Raw genomic sequence first — 16,814 nt, 5'->3', positions numbered from 1 at the left:
GGGACACCAAAAGCACGTGGGTGCTGTGAAGGACCAGTGTATATAAACCCTGGCCGGACGTTGGTTCATTCTCTTTCTGGCGGCGCTCTACGCAGTAGGACGTGAACAGTAGTCATCCGGAGTTTTCATAGATTTCAATACTTAGAAAAAAACGATGGAAGGTAACGTGAAGCACTGTGAGTATTCCTTACGTGCGTTTCAGGCTTATGACGTAGTCCCTTTAAGAAAAGGGAAGAAGAGCAACGTCAGCTGTGCTTCATCCACGCGGAGCACATGGCCCTGCGAGAAGACCACGAGGCAGGAGAACTGCCATGGCCCTGTGAGCTCCTGGTTCTCTCGGTAGACAACGAGGCTCCTCGATGAGTTACTGCTATGAAGACTGTGTCCAAGGATGAACGGGTGAACCAGGCCTGGAGGTGGATGAATACAGTGAGTCGGTGGTTATTATACTGCAGTTTTCAGAAAAGCAGTCCTTCATGGGATGCATGTTTGAGTGCATTACTAACGTTAATGTGGTAGTTAAATAAGGGGCTACAGTGAATTTATCAGAATTAAGTGGCATATTTTCTAAAATAACCCTACAAACTAAGATTTATTACACATGTTTATGTTACTGAGACAAATATGAAAAGCAAAATGAGGTCGTCATTGTACAGAAGTACTAGGGATAGTCCTGGATCTGTATATTTTATAGGAATCCAGGTTATAAATACCATTGACCCCATGCCATTTCAAAACAAAATGTACTTTCTCTCCAGACTACACAACGATTTAACTGTAGAATTTAAAGTTCTTCTCAGCTCACTAGTCTCCCCCTAATATTTATATCTCAGGTACATCTGTATTCAATCAAAGTAACTTACAGTATCTGACCCTGAAGATGTTGTTTCAGTGTCCCTGCTTTGTGTAAAACTGCTAAAGATGTATATTTAATTTAAAATGCTTTCATGAGACAGGAACTACAACCCTTGACTAATATAAATTAACTCTCCTGCTGTTTCAGGCTGACTGAAGATGGGTGCATCTGAAGACCACCAGGTGGTTCTCCTGCCTGCTGGGTGTTCCAGAACAGGTCCCGCCTTCAGTGAGGAGAGGTCTGCATCCATGGTGAGGGCCAGGACTGATGCCACTGAATGATGCGCTATGAGAACAATATGCTACTGTGATGATTCACTAGACTAGAGTCTCTGATTATACATGATGCTCTTTCACAGTGCACTGAGCATGCATATTACCGCATCTCAGTACAAACTGTGAACATGAGAACTGGTTCTGATGCTGTCGTCTCTGTACTCACCAGGTGTTTAACGTAGCGGACTGGATGAAGACTGCTCTCTAGGTAAGTCTGGATCTAAAGGCCTCTATTCTGTAGTTCTATGTGGAATGATGATTTCATAGACTAGAGTCTCTGACAAAAGCATGAAGATGTCTTCACAGTGCACTGACCACATAACTACACCACCGGTGTTATGTTTGAGCCCTTTTACTGCAAATCATGTAGAACTGCTGGACAATTCATAGTTGTCCTCTACAACTCAACCCATTTTATTCTACATCATGAGTCCATGTGGAGACGCATGACAAGTTCTTAAGTTTGATCATTACAACATGGCTGCTTTTATGAAAGATGCATTATGGTGGTGTGATACAAATACAAGGACTGATGGCTTTAATGTTTGTACTGCATCACTTCAGTGTCATTGACAGTAATGGCACTTATTAGTCACTATAAACTCACCAACATGTTCTTACTTACCGTAGTACCAGTTAAACTGTATTGCGTACATCTGCATTCTGCTGCCACCGTATTGCAATGGAACTGACCCAGTTATCCAGAACCAGTTTCTTTGGGGGGAAAAAACTGATTGCAGTAAAGGGGTAAAACATCAGACAGGTGTGGTCCCTGAACGTGTCGTTGTTCTGCCATGTGGTGATATTGATGCACCTTATTTGCCTTGTAGCTCGTCGCCACACTGACAGAAAGGAGGTGACGTCGAACGAATGGCTGCGAGCACCAACTTCTCTCAAAGTTCAGCCCAATGAAGGTTTCATTTTTCAGGTAATGCAGCTGCAGAAGTGTCTGGGCTATAAGCCGCTGTAATATTGAATAATGCCTTCATGATGTGTATAACTCTAGATTAGGACCATCAAATGGGGCGTAGCGCTTTTCTCCCATAGCTTTTGTCTGTTTGGTCAATGATGATTCAGTTATTTGGTTCTACTGATGTTAACTGAAGTCTACTCGCAGCGCACTGAGACACTCGGACTGCTTGAGCTTCTGTTGAGGAGCTTGTGGAAGCCGAACACCGGTCACTGATATTTCTATGTTGTCAGGTACGGCGGTGGCAGCCCAAGCTGGATGACGGTCCTGAACTGCTGCAAGCGTCAAAGACGGGTCCATACAAGTCATCAGGAAACGAAGCATCAACTGTCATTGTTCATATAAACGGGCTCTTTCCTCTAACCCTTGACATGTGGATGTATTTAAAGACGTTTCAAATAAATGGTTGAAAAGAACTTGAGTATCTTTTTTTTTTTTTTTTTTTTTTTTTTTTCTCCTTTCTCTTCTCTCTCCTCTTCTCAGTAAAGGCAGGTTTATTATAATAAAGACAGGACATGGGCTCCAGTACTACATAGTTATGGAGTTTTGTAACTAATGGCACGGACCACTGCTACATTTCAACTTTTACATACAAACTATACTGAATGATGGTGGTAGATTAAAGTACCAAACCTCATCCAGTTAGTAGCTAGAGTGACTCGATCCTGCAATGTATACAGACTGTTATGCAGCACGAGATGGTGTGCATTTTAAGAAATGCTCTAGTTTTCTAACTACTGTAAGACCGTGCGGCCACGTGAAGGAGTGCCGTTTGGTTAAGACTATAAATCCAACCAGCTCTCCACGTGACCAGCTGTAATGTAATGTAATCACCTGGTTGACCCACGTCTTAAACTCTTAACATGGTGCCTCAAAGTAAATGACAGCGGGTAAGACTACTGCCACGTCTGAGCTTGGAATGTATTGAAAGCACGGAACCTAGTAAAGAGTATGTACTAAGTAACGTTAAGTTTTATTTTGAAGGATGACACATAACCGGTAGTCCGTCTTTGTTCTCATAATTAGCTAGGTAGTGTTAACGATAAACGTTCCGGTGCACGTTACCTTTTTCTTGCTGATTAGCAGCACCGTCAATGGTAGAAATACCCATCGTTAGTGAGCTTTATCTGGAAGCTAAATCCAAACGATAAACGCGTCGGTGTGTTTCCGACACGGCCTCCAGAAGTTGAGCAACTTGGGTCTGTGTGCCGACTTATTTGATGCTAACAAAGAGGGCTAGCTTACGGTCTGACGGACGAACTCAAGCTAACGTAGTTGAAGGTAAGCATGCATTTATATTAGCCGAGACTCAACAAAAACTAGACAAACATTTTCCTTAAATGTGTCAGTAACGGTTTAGTCAGCTGACGTTAGTTGCTAACCAATCTGTCTGCCTAGCAACGTTAAAAACCTGCACGACTATGAAGACGTGGAACTTAGCTAACTCTTCTTCACGTTGACGTGTGATTGGGCAGAAGCTTCAGCAACGTTAACGTTTCTGTTTGATTTGCAGGTGTGAAGACTGAAGCGATGTGTTCCGAAAGACTGGAAAGTTGAACAAGTTCGTCAAACAATGACGTTAATTGTTGTCGGTTGACGTTTAAAAAGTCAACTCAACCTGCTCACTAGTAACTAGCCGCTGCTAACCTGCCCATTGAGCACATTCTACGGTGATTTTGAGTTGTTTGAAAGTATCCGTGGCTCCGATGGTTGCCAGGTTAAACCAAAGACATGTAGACGAGAAGCCTGCCTTACAAATGCTGTCATTTCATTAAGAGCGTTGTAAGTAATGCAGGAGGTGTCGCTCTGTCTGTTGAGCTGCCCAAACACACCCACAGGTGTGTCTATGGCTTGAGGACGTATTTGCCCAGGCCTGAATCCTCGTGAACAAGTATTACAACTTTTACACCTGAACCGACAGTACATGCTTATCCAGTGAGCTCACAGAGCTGCCGGGACAACGTCAGCGAGAGGAGCTGACAACTGCGTGCCTTCGATTTTAATTCAACTCCAACACGCTCAGAGAAGAGCATGACAGCTGCGGTAGGCCGAGCGTGGGGGTGGGTGCGCTCATGGGGCAGCGGTGCAGTGTCAGGGAATACCACACCGGGGATAACCAAGGGCCACGATCACGGCACGGAGGGGTGGACCTCTTGGATCTGGGGAGGGTGGAGGCGTCAAAATGACCAAAGTAGTCCAGCAGAGGAGTACTGGGAGGCGCAGGAGAAGCTTCCTCCCATGGCGATAGAAGTCCTCAGCGCTGAGAAACAGGAGATGAGCACAAATTCAGAGCCTGTTTCCAGATGGTGGAATACATACCTCCCAACGTCTTACCTTTCGTGGCCAAGGAAAACCGAAGCAAGTGGATTAAGACGAAGGAAGCGTGATGGTCGGAGTGGAGATGTGTGTGACTGTGATGTTGATGGGGACTTCTCTGACTACGGAACGCCTCCTCCGTCTCCTACGCCTGCTTCCTCTGAGCTGACATCTCCTTTCCGAATCTTTGCGCACAGCTTGAAGGTGGAAATCCTTCCAGAGCACTACGAGATCTCTTTCAACTTCCTCCGCCACTTGTTTGACCTGTTTGTCGTTGGCTTTCTGTGGACCGTGTCCCCCCCTGCCAAGCTGATCCTGGAGGTGTTGGGGGTCCAGGGAGCTCTGAGGCTGTGGTTCCACGGTATGGCCATGTTTTTTGTCTCCACAGTCGGAATGGCAGGACTACTCTGGTTGATCCAGGAGTATCTCCCTCAGTTTGCTTTGATCTATGGCATCATCCAGGCGTTGGTGATCTCTGTGAGTGTCCGTCAGAGTGTGATCCTCGGCGTAGAGGAAGAAAAAGAAGACTATGATGAAGAGGGCGAGGTGAACGAAGACATGGAAGACAGTGGGGAACCGAAAGAAAAGCTTGTGTCTGCTAAGGACAAGGTGAAGACTAGTTAAACCTAAGGTAAGCCCCCTCATGCGTCTCATGTGATATTCAGGTTACATTTTAACTCCTGCTATATGTGTTTACAGTAGTGTTTTGCTTTTATGAATGCATAAATTCAATTTATATTTCAAAAAAATAGTGCCTTTTACTCCACTACATGCATATACTTGAGCCAAACAAAGGAGCAACACAATTGGCTTATTGTGTCTATGTTTATTAGTATTTGTTGATATACCATTACCCTATATGAAATATTCCCAACTATCAATATCAGTATTTGCCTCAAAAGTCTACTCCTTACTTGGCAGGTTCAGTTTTCAAGTTCAAAAGGTATGATGGTCTTTTCATATAGAATAAACTAGAAAGTAGTTTAAATAGTTCCAGCGTGACACAAAATACTACTTCCACTGATAACTATAACGTAAAACATACTAATATATCACTCACAAGGGCAATTATTCTGCAGAACAAGTACGTTTTTTTTGTTTTTTTTCATCAATCTGTTGTAAGATTTTGAATGCCAGACTTTTACTCGTTTCTTATAGTGGACTGAGTGGTTAGCTGTGTTCTACAAAAATAGTCTGACCCTCATTTTGGCCACAATTGAGTAAGTTGTGCTGATTGATACTGATACCTAATTCTTTATAGTTGTCAATAAGTCCTCTGCTAGCTCTTGGTTCTTGGCCAGAATATGCAGAATATCTTTCTTTAGTCCGATTACTAGCGGCCACAATGATCCCATTTACTATTTCCTATTGATTGACATGGCAGTGTCTACGTTTCTAATTCAGATCCTGTAAGAGGAACAAGCGTTCACATACTCGCACACAGTAAGGCCTTCTTCATCCGTGCACAATGTGTTACCATAGAGAAAGGAGTGTGACATCGTCTTGAGTGCTGTGAAACCAGCAGGAACCACACAATGAAAGGATCCACAGAGTTCTCCCACTGCTTCGCTCTTCATAGTAGTCTGTCAACAGAGAGATGCACCATCAGAGTTCCAGCCTGTAGCCACACTAACACATACCGCGTGCCCTTATACGGCTCCGTCCTTACATTGTGATGTATAGAGCGCCGTTGATTGGTTGTCTGACGCCAAGCAGTGTCCAAAAACAGAGCTGACCTGAAGTAAAGAAGCTGTGGTAGAAATGACGGCCAAAACTGCTCAATTAAGACCGAAACTGATCCAAAGCAATGTGGAGAAAATCAGTCTCCTGTGGTTCATTTGATGAGTTCATATGTGACCTATTTTGATGATTGGGCAGTTTCCAGAAGTCCAGAGGCACTGCACCAACCAGAGGCCAGCGCCAGCCTCTGTGCACGCCCACCTCATGTCGGAGCTCTGCCGTTCAGATGAGCTGCTGATTATTAAGAGAGCTCTGTCTTTTCCACAGACGCAGAGAAGACGCAGTGTGTTGAGGAGTCCACATCAGTCCAGCTGTGCCAGGCCTCCTCCAGCGGGACGCTGTTCTGCACCTCTGTGCTCTGCAGCGTCGCTTAACGATTGTATTGCGCCTTCATCACAAACTCATCGACGTTTTACTCGTGTCACTTTATGCTCAACACTATCGATGTGTCCTCAGTCTGAATGTGGTCACCAGGATGTTCACGTGGATCGCGGTACGACGTTAAGTATCAGAAAGTAAACCCACTACTCGGTAATAAAAGGAGCCGCGAACGTTGAAAGAAGAGAAAGATTCACTCTGTTGCTTTTTATTGTTTGTCTTGCAATTCTTGTCCTGAGGGACTACTTCTGTCACGATTCACCATCAGACCAGTTTGGGACCAGGTGACCGCCTGTGGTGCATTCTGGGTGTGAAGAAAATGAACAAATTTGAACCCAAAAGAACCAAATTCACAGCTTGCATTATCTGAAATTGTAGGCATCACCACGAGGAAGAAAAGAAAGAGACAAAGAGACGATCTGGTCAAAGGAAACGGTGCAGGGACAGGACGAAGCTGTGCTTCAGGACGGAAGAGTCTTCAGGTAGACAAACACGTCACAGTGCCCCCCATGGTCAGGTCAAAAGGGTCACACGTGTTTTCTGAAGCAGCACAGTCCTCCCTGACCGCAGTGACCTGGAGCCTGTTCAGGCTCTGTGTAGAGGACTTTCATAATGAAGTGACATTTGAATCCTACGGTTCTATCATGTGGAGTGCAGTTTCGCCGTAGACTAGTGTTCTGAAGCTTGGATTTGTCTTTGGCTACCGTCACATTAAATGTCTCCCCAACAAACAGTCCTCCCAGCTGTCTTTTAGTTCAAGCAGCTTGAGGGACATTTGGAAATGGAGACGAGCTTATTCTAGCTCGCCGTCATCACCTAGTTTGTAAAAAATCACTCCCGGACCACAAAGTGCAGCACCGCTTTGTTTACTGTCTGATCATGCTGAGTCATGCTTATGTGTGACATCACTGATGAACCGAAGGCTGAAGGCTGATGTCACGCTCACACTACATGTACCCTACTGAAGCCATAAGATGTCCAACGTTTGTCACTTTAAATAGAATGTGTGTTTTCAGACCGAGGACTAAATGAATGAAATGCTGTGGTTGGTTTGATGTTCACTATTTTTTGGGAAAAAGCGTCTTAATTGCTGTCAGCTGTGATAGTTAAATACTATAAATAAATATAACGGTTCAGTACTTGTGACGTACTGAAGTGTTGCAGAGGTATAGAGTACTTTATATACATATATATATATATATATATATATATTATATAACATATATAGGTTTTCAGTGACACATGATACCAGCAGCACATTCTCACGTGTCGTTTTCTACTTCATGTATTTCTCTGCTATCGCTTGTTTCAAACTGAACTTTTCTCCTCAAGTATGCGTTTTTATGGGCTTTATGCTTTAGATTTAAAAGAGCAAAGATGATGTGTTGGTTTTAGTGCACAATAGCATGCTTTATATTCAACAGTAATGTATTTAACCACATCAGACATTCTCTGTACAGCATGCGCCTCTAATCCATGTACTCATAAAAACATGGCTACGTTTGCTTCCCTGTATCACAGCCTGTACGATGTGGAACAATGTTGTAATTAAATGATCTTATTGAGATGTAATTTGTCCAACTGTGTTCACATGATGTGTGAATAAATTAGAATAGCAATGATAAAATCCCATATTTATGAAAAGGCAGAACTGCTACCAAAATGAAAAAGGAAAAAAGTCATTTTCAGTGAATGCTCCGTTATGACATGAAACTAAATGTCAAATTGTCTTGAACATGAAAATGAAATTGCATATTCAGGGCTGGAATAATCGATTAGTCGACAGAAAAGTTACCTGCAACTATTTCGTCAATGGATTGCTTGTTGAACGAGAAAACTCTCCACCGTTTGTGTGGCCGGAGTCACTGCTGATGGTAAATGTAGTCCACTGAGGAAGTAAACTCCGGATCGCGGCTCGCTCCGGGTTGTCGGTGGCGACGGCAGAATGAATCTCTTTTTGTTGGCATCGAGGGAAAGTCGCTGTTTGCTGTCGATGGCCAGATTCTGGAGGACCCCCCCCCCCGGGCCACATCCTGCTGCAGCTGAGGCCTGAATATCCGAGTAAGCAGAGAATGATGTCAAATCTACACTGTAAACATCCTTTGCACTTATATTATGGGATGTAACACAAGCTCCAGTAGCCCTCTGTAGTTCTTCACACTGGAGACACAGAGAAGCTTCTATAACAACTCAAACAGGAAGAGATATGGACTTACTAGTTCCAATATGTCAGTTGTCAGCTTGCTGAATGGTTAGTTAACACTAGATAACACCTTGTGCTTTAGGAAACTGTGAGGGCCATTCCTCATCTTACACACCAAATAAAAGACAAGAAAAGAATTCATTGCAGCCATTTCACTATCATTTGAGTAATGTTTTGATTTATATTGCTAATGAAAACATTAGTCAATTTGATAATAGTTGACTAACAGGTTTCATGAAAGCGGTTGAAACTAACTCAAATCAGGTAATAAAGTCTGGCGCAGTTGTTTGTCTCCCTTTCAGTTATTCATTATGACGGCTGTGTTGTGTTCAGAGTGTACTGAACACGGTCGTTTTTATTGACGTCTGCTTTTCATTTCCTACACATCTTTCTGATATCTATTTATATATCACACCTTTCTAGTCTTCTGACCACTCACAGCGCTTTAACACGACACGCGATCATTTACCCAGTTCATGTGCCACCTGCCCATCACGACCCTAAACCTAAACCAGAAAAAATAAAAGATGCTGATTCATGACCATTTAGGGCAGGGGTATTCAAGTACATTTCCAAAAGGTCCAGATTGAGAAAATCTCCTCATGCAAAATTACAATAATATCTAACTTGCACTATTTAGTGCCATATATACACACACACACACACACACACATATATAAATATATATATAAATATATATATATATACACATATATATATATATATATATATATATATATACACATATATATATATATATATATATATATATATATATATACATATACACATATATATATATATATATATATATACATATATATATGTGTAGCCAACAACTGTCAAATCAAATAAATTATTCTCAGTTTTCAAATTTAACTTGAATTATAAATAATACATAGAAATACATAAATAAATGTTCTTCTCATCTCAGTAAAATAAGGGCTGGTTTAAAGAATAACTGACATAACAGAAAGATGTTGAAAAATGTGCATCTTAAATTAAATTTCTTAATTTTAGAAAAATGTATTTCACTGAATTGCCCTGCAGCTTTAAATTCAGTTCATTCAGGTGTGAAGTGATGTCAATCAAAAAAAAACTAACAATACAACATTTTCTAACAAGATAAATCTGTGTGCATTTATTAATCCTCTTATTTCAGCTCTATTCTCTCTGTTCACATCATTGTTGGTCAGTGATTTGATGTTTAGTTCTGATCATTATGGGCCTTTATGTTTATTTTCTGTGACTTAATTTCAAATGTGAGTGGATAGTCTGCTACAATTAAGACAAACTGTCACACAGCTGCCCGTAGGAAGCATTCACCGATACGAGTCTGCCAAATCCTGGTCAAAATCTCTCTTTGAATATTTCTCTCTTTTATGATACCGTTCTCTGATTTAACTTTCACCCCTTGAGTGGTAATTGTCCTGCTCTGCGATCTCTTTCCTCGTCTCTCCCCAGTGTGTACATCTCACTCGAGTCAGGAAACTTGTCAGAATACCCATATTTGATTGGCTAAACTGCATCACGTGACGCATTGGTCGGCATGTTTCCTGCACCGCTGAACAAGCGCCGTAAATGCTGGAAAAGCTGCGCCGGTTAAAATAGTAGCGCTCCGTCAAAATGTAATAATTTTCAATTATCTATCGGTTTTAGGTCCAGGGTCCGGATACAACGGCATCTAGATCCGGATCCGGACCGCGACTTAGTGACCCCTGATTTAGGGTCATACTCCTATATAACACACAACACACACACACGGAGGCCACTTCAATCGGTTTAAAACTTTAATTCACATTAAACCTGCTTTCATTATGCTTAATAGTATATACAGAAAGGTGCAGTACCAGTACAAGAACAATGTACATATGTAACAATGTCAATGTGAAGAGATAGCACAGAACGTGGTGGCATAAATGAACAGTGTGCTTCACACTTCTGTTACATATTAAACAAGGTCTGAAACTGCAGAGGATGAGGGTGACGATGGGGTCTGTATCCGGTACGTTTTAGTCATAGCTGAGACACGAGTACAAAGCCCGGGGCAGCAGTCATGCACCTCCACCTCCACCTGTCCTGTTGAGAAGAACTCTCTCATCCTGCAGAGCACACACAGCCTCAGTCTTTAATGACCCACATGCACCTGTACTGAATGGGAACCTAATGGTGCATTAACAGAAAAGAACTTTTCATATTTGTCCACACTGGTGTGGTCACCGACCATCTCATTACCATCCTGTGCAACGAAATAAACTAAGTCATCGTTTCTAGGACTGTCCACTGAATACAATGGATTCATCTACAGATGGAGCAATGAAACCAGCAGAGGGTTTAGAGTGACACACACCAGCACTCTGTCATCAACAGGGATCGGAAATCTGACCCACGGTCTCCATATGTAGTTTCACTGATCAAGTTAATGAAGTTCTCCACATATGAAGAACAGGGGCCTGACCACGTAGTCGGACAGATCATACTATCAGAATATAGTCTTATGCAATATGCTCCGTCAGCGTGTGTCACTAAACTTTAAACCAGAAACAGACAGCACTCACTCAACTAAACAAAAGAGGAGAACGTCCGAGTCTCACATCATGGTTTGTGATTGCAATGTTACTAACATGGACTGAGGTCGACAGCATATCAAGTGTTAGCATGTTTAGAATGAAGTCCAGCAATAAATTAAGAATAAAAAGCAATGCGTTGTATTACATAACTCGGCATTGAACGGCCCTCCTAACACGCTGAGCTCCAGCATGTGCTGTTGGAGGCACAACTGTCTGGGCAAAGACGTCTGAACTCTGCAGCGATCGTAGAACATGTAGTGCTCTATGTGTTTTAGTTCATTCATGACAAAATCACAAGCTCTTTACATTACTGCTGATCCAAAGCACTCCCAACTGTTCTAGCCACTGAAGTCCACTCGTTCTACAGCATGCCGATCTCACTTCTAGAGACAGTCACATGGTCTGCAGCTATATGGAGATGATTGGTAGTAAACATTGTGCAGTCCAATGCTTCCATCAGCACTGCATGTTGAAGGGTTAAACAGCTGCACACTAACGAGCTGAGTTGGTTCATCGTGTGTGTGTGTGTGTGTGTGTGTGTGTGTGTGTGTGTGTGTGTGTGTGTGTGTGTGTGTGTGTGTGTGTGTGTGTGTGTGTGTGTGTGTGTGTGTGTGTGTGTGTGTGTGTAGAGGAGGCCTGGTGACATCACTACACCACACACACACACAGTACCAGTGACTTCACATGTTTTGGCTCATTTATGACATCACATTTTGTTTACATTACTGCTGCCAACAATTTTCCAAAGCACGCTGTCACATGACACCGAGGGATTTGACTCCCTTTGTCCCGACTTCCAGGCAGTAACAATTTGTAAAGGCTTGTAATCCATCATTTCCTGTGTGATTGTTGGAGGGGGGGGATAATGCAGGCTAAGTGCAGGCTGATGTTTTGGCTAAAAAAAAAAAAAAAAAAAGCCAGAATAATAATACTTGGGCATATAATTGTGACAGGAATATATTTGGGTTTTTGGACAGAACGAGCCACATCAAGATGTCACCTTATAGCTCTAAAACCTTTCTGACATTTTGACAAACAATTGATCAAATGAATTGGAAACAAATCTTTAATAGAGCTGTACTGATGTGTCATTCAGTAGCTTGACAGAATGAATCTGCACAGGTTCTCTTTAAGATGCCACACCCTCACTGGTCCAGAATAGAGAGATGCACTCTGTTTTCTAGCCTCACTACTCCATTATTTGAGAACATTTAAAGTGGATTAAGCAATTAAGAAATAGTCGTCGGTTGAAAACTTAATTACATATCACCATAACAACTCGGACAAAAATAAAAGCAGCCATGATGTTCACCGTGATGGATCACAAGCCTCAGTTTATTGTCATAGCAGAGTGAATTAAATGGAAACCAATGGCTGCCTGGGAAATAGGAACGCATTGCTAATGCTACCATGTTGCTAGCTGCTTTGGAGAATGCTCAGCGGTGATGTACAGTGATGCGGAGTAAACGGGCTAAAACATGCAACAATCACTACCGCACGTCTCCTTCAAAACGTTTTAAATGTGAACTTGTAGTCATCATTCCATGTGACGCATGTCAGTTGGCACAATACTGAGCATGCTGTTATCTGTAGAAAGGAGAGCAGGCTTTTCAATTAAGCTCTTTCAATAATCCATGTAGCTCTGTGCTTTACAGAGCGGCAGTACAGCGGCAGTAATCCTGCTCCAGCTGCTCCAGCTGCAGACTCCTACCTGTACTTCAGTGATGGAACCAAACTAAAAAAAAAGAAAAAAAAAAAAAAAAAAAAAAAGAGTGCAGTCGTTGTCATGGTGAGAAACCCCTCAGAGCCCACATTCAGCCGGATGGCTCACTAGTGGTTGTGTGACCCTCCAGAGTTTGGGGGCCCTGTGGTCCCTCCACCCCCCCTCTGTCCAGGGACTCTCCTGCCGTGGCCCAGGATACAGTGAGCACTGCCGCACCCTTCATCATCGTCGTCTCCCTCGCTTTCAGAGGACGACTCTCCAAACTGCCGGGGCTTCTCATAAATACAGCAGCCTGGAACACAACATACACGGTAAGGATGCATCCATGTGAGCTACATGTGCAGCCGACGCCTTCGCCGACTGCATCAGAGCGACATCTGGTTCAAACGCTCATCTTCACAAATAGAGCGCATGCGGTAAAAATAGATCTTCAGTTGCAGTTTGATTTGATAAATGAAGTAGTTCAGCAGGACGGTGAAGAGGCAGAGCTGTGTATCAAAGAGCTGTTTCACACTTCAGTGTATATATACACAGTATGTATGTACACTGCCTGGCCAAAAAAAAAGTCGCCACCTGGATAATCATGCCTAGTGCCTACTGTACAAGCCTGTGGGGGCAGTGCTATGATCTGGGGTTGCTGCAGTTGGTCAGGTCTAGGTTCAGCAACAGTATGTGCTCAAAGAATGAGGTCAGCTGACTACCTGAATATACTGAATGACCAGGTTATTCCATCAATGGATTTTTTCTTCCCTGATGGCACGGGCATATTCCAAGATGACAATGCCAGGATTCATCGGGCTCAAATTGTGAAAGAGTGGTTCAGGGAGCATGAGACATCATTTTCACACATGGATTGGCCACCATAGAGTCCAGACCTTAACCCCATTGAGGATCTTTGGGATGTGCTGGAGAGGGCTTTGCGCAGCGGTCAGACTCTACCATCATCAATACAAGATCTTGGTGAGAAATTAATGCAACACTGGATGGAAATAAATCTTGTGACATTGCAGAAGCTTATCGAAACAATGCCACAGCGAATGCGTGCCGTAATCAAAGCTAAAGGCGGTCCAACGAAATATTAGAGTGTGTGACCTTTTTTTTTGGTGGCGACTTTTTTTTTTGGCCAGGCAGTGTGTGTGTATATGTATATATATATATATATATATATATATATATATATATATATATATATATATATATATATATATATATATATATATATATATATAGAAGAGCATAACGGCTGATATTAATAACATTCTGAAGTCAGAATTGTGAGAGCTCAGAATGAGATTATTTGTACAGACAGAGAACACCTTTGGGCTTTCTTTGCTCAGGTTTCACTCTTAATGCGCAGGCTTATGACGCTGTCAGCTACTTTATGCATGTCATATACTGCTATGGTCAGGATTAGTCAAGTAGAGGAAGGAGTGCCATCATTTGGCATGTCAATTGTGCTATAAATGTTTTAGGATAATTTGACTGTATTATGTTGATCCACAGATTCCAATACACAGTAAATATGTGTACATTGACGGATAGAGGAGGGTGTCAGCAGTGTCATTATGGATGGACAGACCAGCATCACTGGAAAACATCTCGACTTGTAGACCGTGAAGCGAGAGTAACAAAGACCGTCTTTGATTCTATTTTGTATTGTTATGACTGATAAAAACTACCTAGAATATAACTGGTCTTCATCTGCTGCGCACCAGTGACAAGAGGAGCCTGAAGAGCTCAGAGAACATTAAGGACCACTCCCACCCAGCCACAGCCTGCTGCCACCATCACAGTAACATGCAGTACTCCAATAGAAATAGAAAAAGAAGAGTATTCTCTGTACATGATGTGTTGATTCAGGGGTTGTGGCAGCAGTGACGTTGTGAGAATTTGCCTCTAGATATTTGGATGTAGACTGTAAAACGGTTGGAGGGCGTGGCTCAGTGAGATATAGCACCACTGTTTAGGAGTCAGCATAACAATGTGGGACGACCTATACCATTGTTAGCAGCATGCTGAAGCAGCTCCAGCTATCAAATTCAATTATCTGACCTTAGCTGACGGAAAAGGAACCGGTGCATTAACTACTTTGCAGCGTGCGTCACGAGGACGAAGATGAACTCACATTTTGAAGACCTTCTCCCGAGGTGCTCGTTGTCGACGGTGTCACTGGACCACTCCACCTTCTTCTCGGTCTTCCTCTTCCTCAGCTTGATTGTCAGGCTTCGTCCCTCCTGTAAACACGTGAGAGATACCGGGCTTCAAATGTAAGCCGGACGTCGTGTTTGACCGAGTCGTCACACAGCCAGGAGGTCCTCACGTCAAGCGCTACACATTCACAAGGCTCTGCTGGCTCCCTGGGCCAACGCAGAAGGTAGAACTTCAAATTGTAAAACATGGAACATTGGTCTGTTCCCTCTCAGCAACTAGTCTGGTGACATAATGTTCAAGTGAATTTTTCATATTGAACATATGCAGCAATATCTTATCATCTCGCCAATAATTGTCCCATTAGGTTCTCACCAACTTAATTGGATATCAGTGGGATTGATTAGATTTGTTGCAAATAAAACAATTATTACATGGCCCACAGTATGTGGACACCTGAATATTCAGGCCACTTGCCATAGTGGAACGTGGAATTCCTGACTTGCGATTGATCTTGCAGTTCATCCCAAAAGGTGTTGGATGGGGTCGAGGTCACGGACCTGGCTTTGTATATGGGGCATTATCATGTTGGAACTGGACAGGGCCCAAAGTTGGAAGATTTAAGCATTAAAATGTCCCTTCATTTAAACTAAGGACCAAACCAGGACAAACAGACCCAGAGCAGAAGCACGTGGACAGTGGTCCACATCTGTTGACTGTATACAGTATATCGGACACATGATCGTCTACCGTTATTATGTGTCTTGCACGTTTGAACGTTTTGCACCAACATACACGGTTGCTGTAATGTCAACGGTAACGTTAACTCACTTAGCTAACATCGTAACTAGTGACGTGACTGCCATGTTATAATGAACGGGTTAGGCCTCGTGAAGACTGACAGCCGTGTTACAACTTGTGATGACAACATGAACGCTGCCTGCAAGCAGCGCGGCCTCGTTGGGGCTGGACACCACCGAGAGGTTTTACTCTGCAGTCAAGAGAACTTTTAGCAAAACAGTCAAACGTCTTCACGACTGGCCAGCTTACCTGCTGGGGCGGCGGCGGTGTGCTCGTCTGAACAGTCTCCGTTATCGTCTCACTCGATGTCCCGGGAACCTCCGCCATCCCTGGAGCTGCTGGCTAACGCTACCGTTAGCTAGCTTTAAAATATGAAGAGCAGGAGTCGACCGTCAGTGATAGACGATGTCTGTTCGTTCTGAAGGCTAACGTCACAATGACAGATTTTAGTTCTTTAAATAACAGACTGTATTAAAATTGAAGATTGTTGACGTGAAGATAATGAGGCGTTGAACACTATGTTGAGATGTGGTCAAGCTGCCAAATGAGTTCGTCAGACTCAAACGGAAGTTGAAGGTTTTCACGTCAAAACGATTATCAGCTCTGTGAATCATGGTGTCGCATAGACACAAAATAGTCACGCCAAACCACCGTGCTATTCCATAATATTATGTATCCAATGAAGGAGCAGTTAGGTCATTAATATTGCATTTTTGGTGAACATTGTTTCCATATGTCGTTTTATTTTTAAACGTAGGCAGGATGCCTCCTCTCGGTTTGGCGTGACAGCAGCAGTGTTGTGGGGAAGCTATTTCCAGACGGACAGTGGTTATT

General features: G+C 42.9%; 2 protein-coding genes, 1 long non-coding RNA gene and 1 other non-coding gene across 4 annotated transcripts; 3 read left to right on the top strand and 1 right to left on the bottom strand.

Moving 5' to 3' along the window:
• The first annotated feature begins 85 nt into the window (after positions 1 to 85).
• On the top strand, positions 86 to 2,517 carry LOC137872350 (uncharacterized). The gene is made up of 5 exons (XR_011102868.1): positions 86 to 429; positions 1,004 to 1,107; positions 1,301 to 1,339; positions 1,962 to 2,059; positions 2,335 to 2,517. It is a non-coding gene; the product is annotated as an uncharacterized lncRNA (long non-coding RNA).
• On the top strand, positions 1,380 to 1,448 carry LOC137873308 (small nucleolar RNA SNORD52). The gene has a single exon (XR_011103160.1). It is a non-coding gene; the product is annotated as a small nucleolar RNA SNORD52 (small nucleolar RNA).
• Positions 2,518 to 2,928: 411 nt separating the features above from the next.
• On the top strand, positions 2,929 to 8,102 carry cunh6orf47 (chromosome unknown C6orf47 homolog). The gene is made up of 3 exons (XM_068710800.1): positions 2,929 to 3,382; positions 3,615 to 5,048; positions 6,425 to 8,102. The coding sequence occupies exon 2, from the start codon at positions 4,133 to 4,135 to the stop codon at positions 5,039 to 5,041; it is 909 nt and encodes a 302-aa protein (XP_068566901.1). The 5' UTR covers positions 2,929 to 3,382; positions 3,615 to 4,132; the 3' UTR covers positions 5,042 to 5,048; positions 6,425 to 8,102.
• Positions 8,103 to 10,515: 2,413 nt separating this feature from the next.
• On the bottom strand, positions 10,516 to 16,602 carry ppp1r11 (protein phosphatase 1, regulatory (inhibitor) subunit 11). The gene is made up of 3 exons (XM_068710798.1): positions 16,230 to 16,602; positions 15,157 to 15,265; positions 10,516 to 13,323 (listed from the first exon to the last, which is right to left on the bottom strand). Exons 1-3 carry the CDS (start codon positions 16,305 to 16,307, stop codon positions 13,139 to 13,141), a joined length of 372 nt encoding a protein of 123 aa, XP_068566899.1. The 5' UTR covers positions 16,308 to 16,602; the 3' UTR covers positions 10,516 to 13,138.
• Positions 16,603 to 16,814: the final 212 nt, after the last annotated feature.

Source organism: Cebidichthys violaceus, unplaced genomic scaffold (assembly GCF_023349555.1).
Source record: "Cebidichthys violaceus isolate CVI_PGR_0920_01 unplaced genomic scaffold, fCebVio1.0.p SCAF_16, whole genome shotgun sequence".
Taxonomy (NCBI): domain Eukaryota; kingdom Metazoa; phylum Chordata; class Actinopteri; order Perciformes; family Stichaeidae; genus Cebidichthys; species Cebidichthys violaceus.
Note: the sequence above shows the minus strand (reverse complement) of the source record. Positions and strands in the feature narration are given on the sequence as shown.